The sequence below is a fragment of the Myotis yumanensis genome, unplaced genomic scaffold, assembly GCF_028538775.1.
Source record: "Myotis yumanensis isolate MYYU_CA2020_CCGP unplaced genomic scaffold, mMyoYum1.0.hap1 SCAF_10, whole genome shotgun sequence".
In the NCBI taxonomy this organism is placed as follows: domain Eukaryota; kingdom Metazoa; phylum Chordata; class Mammalia; order Chiroptera; family Vespertilionidae; genus Myotis; species Myotis yumanensis.
Window position 1 is genome coordinate 40,797,122 of NW_027223761.1, and position 5,680 is coordinate 40,802,801.

Sequence of the window (5,680 nt, forward strand, 5' to 3'; positions counted from 1 at the left end):
ATGGCCAAAAGCGGAGAGGCCCTGCCACAGGGCTGTCCAGCACCAGTCCAGAATCCCCACCTCATCAAAGTGACAGTGAAGACACCCAAGGACAAGGAGGATTTCTCAGTCATAGACACTTGCACCATCCAGCAGCTGAAGAAAGAGATATCTCAGCGCTTTAAGGCTCACCCTGATCAGCTGGTCTTAATCTTTGCTGGCAAAATCCTCAAGGATCCTGACTCACTGGCACAGTGTGGAGTGAGAGATGGCCTTACTGTCCACCTGGTCATCAAGATGCAGCGCCGTACCATGGGCACTGAGTCTCCAGATGCTTCAGTCCCTAGTCCAGCCCCTGGATTGCTCCCTCAGCCAAGCTCCATTTTCCCAACAGACGGGCCATCCACCTTTAGCTTAGGTGTCCTCACAGGCCTCAGTGGGCTGGGCCTGACTTCTGGTAGTTTCCCCGACCAGCCAAGCTCACTGATGTGGCAGAATGTATCTGTGCCTGAGTTTGTGGCTCAGATCATTGATGAGCCTTTCATCCAGGGTCTGCTGTCCAACACAGGCCTGGTGCGTCAGCTGGTTCATGACAACCCCCATATGCAGCAGCTGATCCAGCACAACCCTGAGATCGGGCATATTCTCAACAATCCCGAAATCATGCGGCAGACACTGGAGTTTCTACGCAACCCTGCCATGATGCAAGAGATGATGCGTAGCCAGGACCGGGCGCTCAGTAACCTGGAGAGCATCCCCGGTGGCTACAATGTGCTTCGGACTATGTACACAGATATTATGGACCCAATGCTTAATGCAGTACAGGAGCAGTTTGGTGGCAATCCCTTTGCTGCTACCACTACTGCTAATGCTACCACTAACAACAGCCAACCTTCGAGGATGGAGAACTGTGACCCTCTTCCCAACCCCTGGGCTTCCACAAATGGAAGCTCAGATGGCAGGCGGGGCAGGTGGCCTGGGGGCCAGGACATATCTGAAATTAGAAATAGGGCTCCTAACATTCTGGGTAGTTTAGGCCTCTATGACTACCTCCAGCAATTACATGAGACCCCGCTGTCCCTGGGAACTTACCTGCAGGGGACTGCATCCACCCTCAGTCCAAGCCAAGAGGCACCGCCACCAGGAAACCGAGTTCCCCCAACCTCATCTCGAGTTCCACCGACTTCATCCCAGAAACCTGAGTCAGGCCATCCACGCCCCAAGGAGTCAGTAGCAATCAAAGGCAAATCCTCTTGCCCAGCATTCTTGAGATACCCCACAGACAGTAGTCCTAGACAAAACGGAAGCCAAGATCGTTCAGGGAATGGCTCCACTGGTCACAGCACCAGCATGCCTGATCTTATCTCAGGGCTGGGGGCTGCTGCCAACAGGGCCCCATTTGGTCCTTCGCCACCATCCCCCATGGTAGCTACCTCAGGAATCCCTGAACATTCCTGGCTGCCACCACTAGCTTATCCAAGATCTCTGCGACCAGATAGCGTGAATCAGGCCCCACAATTACAGGATGAGATACGCCGGCAGCTGCCCTTGCTGCTGCATCTTCAGGCAGCCATGGCAAACCCTCGTGCCATGCGTGCCCTGCTTCAGATTGAGCAGGGTCTGCAGGTCCTAGCGACTGAGGCACCTCACCTCCTACTCTGGTTCATGCCTTGCCTAGCAGGGCTGGGAAATACGGCAGGAGAGGCAGAGCCTGGAGAGGGCACCCTTATGCCTGAGGCTCCCCCACCAGCCCCAGCTCCTGAGGTTTCCCCAGAACAGGGTTCTGTGGAGCTAGGCCTCCATTCCAGTCCCTTCCTCCAGATACTGCAAGCCCTAGCCGGTACCAATTCCCAGCAGCTGCAGCCCGAGACTCACTTCCGGGTGCAGCTAGAGCAACTGCGGGCCATGGGCTTTCTGAATCCCGAAGCCAACCTCCAGGCCCTCATTGCCACGGGAGGTGATGTGGATGCTGCGGTAGAGAAGCTGAGGCAGTCATAGGAGCCCAAGTTCAGACCGTATCTTTTCCTCCGTGCCCCTTTCCCCATATTCCCTGTCCAACTCCCCCATTCTTGAATGCAGTCGCACTATGAACTGAATTTACTATTATGCCCTTTACTGCGGAGACAATATCATTCCAGAGTCAATGAGGAAGAAAGAGGGCCACAAACAGGGTGGGGGTGCTTTGAGTGACCCAACCATCCCTGCCACTGCACAATGATGGGGCCCCAGTGTGAGCTCTGCAAATGCTTGTCTTGAGATGCAATTACATCCAATCTCCAGCTGCTGCCTGAGTCTGATTCTTTGTGGGCACTGAGAAAAGGGGAACTTGTGGGAGAAGAGGGGATGATTAGAGCTCTGTCTGCATGGATACGAGAGCATGAAGGGAAACTGAATGTTTGAAGCTAGAAAATTCAGAGACATAGAGAATAGAGCAGGGAGAGCTGAGGCAGTTTTCTTGGTGTCCTTCCAGAGGTGCCTCAAATTTTGTGTCCTGTAGGAGCTGCCACCATGTACTCTGTTCTTTGGTGCCTCTACCACCAATCTGTCTGAAGAAAGTGGCACAGTTTCTTATTTTTATTGCTGCTGAAGACTATCCCATGGGTGGCTCTCATTTTCTGAATTCAATGCTGATCCCTGAATGGACAGAGATAGAGCAGGATTGTGGCTAAGTGCACTTCATCTCACCAGGTTTACAAGAGTTACCGTCTCTAGTGGCCAGATTCAGAGAGTTGCTGTCATTGACACAGACTATGTGTGCCCTGCATTTTTGTCTTTCTTGCAACTCTTAGCTCTGAAATTGAATACCTATCCTGGCCTTAGCATTCACTATTAGGAATTCAATGTGAGTAAGAAATATGATCCTGCCCTCATGAGTTTATCATCTGGTAGCAGGAACTATTCAAATTGGGAATATTTGAAGAGTGCTCATTTGTAATTACAAACTATGATAAATTCTATGAAGAAAGAGAATGAGAGTGTGAAATAGCATAACAGGTTTGATCTATTCTGGGAGATGGAGAAGACTGCTGTGAGTATGTGCTCTAAGCTACTACCTGGAAAGTAAGAATGAAGTAGGTAAAGATTTGAGAGGGGAGAGGAGTATTCCAGCAGAGGAGTCATTATATACAAAGGCACTGAGGTAGAATGTGTGTCACACATGGGAAGGGCCCAAGGAATCTTGGGCTAAATTTTAATTTACACTCAGGAATGCTTCCTGTTGCCCATGTACTTCTAGGGTGAAAGTGTTACAATTAAGCTAGTGAATCATGCCTTCCAGTCCCTATACACACTGGTAAGCACACTACGGAGAAATGTCCCAACACGCAATGCATATTCACAGGTAAATACATCTTCACACAGGCATGCCTATGTTCACGTGTATAAGTACACACACACAACACAGTTTGTTAGAGATATACCACAGAAAGGGATTTAAAAAATTAAGATCTGGAAACAGCCTAAGTGCCCATCAGTAGATGAATGGATTAGAAAACTGTGGTACATCTACACGATGGAATACTATGCTGCTGTTAAAAAGAAGGAACTCCTACCATTTGCAACATCATGGATGGAACTGGAGAGCATTATGCTAAGTGAAACAAGCCAGTCAATGAAGGAAAAATACCACATGATCTCACTCATTCATGGATAATAAAGACCATTACAAACTTTTGAACAATAATAGATACAGAGGCAGAGCTGCCTCAAACTGATTGTCAAACTGCAGTGGGAAGGCCAGAGAGAGTTGGGGGGCAGGAGGGAGGGGAGTAAGAGATCAACCGAAGGACTTGTATGCATGCATATAAGCATAACTAATGGACATAAGACACTGGGGGGTAAGGTAGGGTAGGGGTTTGTCAAGGGTGGGGGGGGGGGGGAAAGGACACTTATGTAATACCCTTTGTAATACTTTAAGCGAAAAATTAAAAAAAAAAAAAAAAAGATAAGAAATACTTAAAAAAAAAAAATTATGACAAGGAAAGAAAAGTGTCTTTGGTAGAGGACACCACTACGGTACAAATGGCCATGGTGTATTTAAATGTCAGAGACTCAGTGTTGGAGGCCCTTTCAGGGACTGGGAGAAACAGAACTTCTGCCTGGAACTCAGGATACTTGAACCAAACTCTTTACTTTTTAGCTTGGAGATAAAAAGAACGTTTGGGTACACTGTTCTAGGGTTCAATCTCTAGGGGGAGCACCAAATTTCAGAACCCCCTTTATCACTCACTTTGCTCTGTATCAGTGGGGGAGTTCTTGTCCAGATGGAAGGAACTGTAGTTTAAGATGGTGCTGGGGAAACAAAGATAAAAATCTTGCCTCTCTGTTTCCTGAAAGTAACAAGCCAAGTAGTGCTCTGGGGCTGCCTCTGAGTGGGGAAGATGTGCATGCACAATCTCTAATTTCCATCCTGGGAAAACCAGTTAGGTATGAGAAAAAAGGTGTGTGTGGGGGGAATAAATGTTGCTGTTCTCATCTATTTATGGGAAAGAGAAGCATAAGGGTTCATATGAAGGAAAGTGAGCTTAATAAGGCAGGCAGCAGGTGGGAATCTGCGTCTAAAAGTCCTGGGAAGTGGACTCATTTTTGTCTCTATCCTCTGGAGCGCCCTCTACAGTTGATGAGGTGGTGAGAATCCTTGCTATAGCCTCATCAGTGCCTGAACTCATCAGCCCCATGCCCTGCTCCATGGTGAAGGAGGTGGACTTCCAGGAGGAGGAGGTTCCTGCAGCAGGCACAGACACTGTTCCCCATTAGCAGCTAACATAGGGTTGGGTGCATAGGAAAACAGTCAGTAAATCATTCATTGAGACACATTGAATGGGGAGTGAGGAAATGAGCAACTGAATGAGAAAGTAGTTGAGGAGACCAGCTAGATATGAGTCAAATAGAGCATATCGCAGGGCTGGAGATTGTGCTGGGGAAATAAACACTGTTGGGGTTTGGGAAGAGAGATTTCTGTGGGTTGATGTTACTGAAAGAAAAGGCCTCCGGAGACGTCTCATGTGCGTTCCCAGCTCTGATTCTCAGTGCTCCAAGTAAATATCGGCTCCTTGGAAGGACCCACACTAGGAGGTAGTGTGGGTGAGGAATAGAAAAAGGGTCTGGTCATAGTTGGCCTGGTGCCTGGACGCTCACAAAATGTGCCCTTTCTTTAAACAAAGAGGTTTGCTAGAAAGTAAAAAATAAAATGGTGAAGTCTGATGATTTGTATTATAGATAGCCAGCCAGGTAGGTGTATGGCATTTTAAGAGAAAGGCACTATCCAAACAACGGAAAGTAATTTTTGACATCTGTGTTCTTTATTTTTTTTTTAGATATTTCTCTAATATCTGTTATAAATATATCTCCACATTTCCATAGATATTTTAGGGTTGCATTAATTACATTTAATTTTAATAATAGTTAACACTTTTTGAGGTTTTCCTACATGCTTGGTTCTGTTCCAAACTTTTCTTCTTTTTTTTTAAAAAAATATATTTTTATTGATTTCAGAGAGGAAAGGAGAGGGAGAGAGAGATAGAAACATCAATGATGAGAGCGAATCATTGATTGGCTGCCTCTTGCGTGCCCCCAACCAGGGATCGAGCCCGCAACCAGAGCATGTGCCCTTGACAGGAATCGAACCTGGGACCCCTCTGTCCACAGGCTGATGTTCTATCCACTAAGCCCAACCAGCTAGGGCTGTTCTAAGCTTTTTACA

The 5,680-nt window shown here is 47.4% G+C and overlaps 1 protein-coding gene across 1 annotated transcript; it reads left to right on the top strand.

The window, feature by feature from the left end:
• Positions 1-1,977, top strand: UBQLN3 (ubiquilin 3). The gene has a single exon (XM_070426742.1). The coding sequence runs from the start codon at positions 1-3 to the stop codon at positions 1,975-1,977; it is 1,977 nt and encodes a 658-aa protein (XP_070282843.1).
• The last annotated feature ends 3,703 nt before the right edge of the window (positions 1,978-5,680 follow it).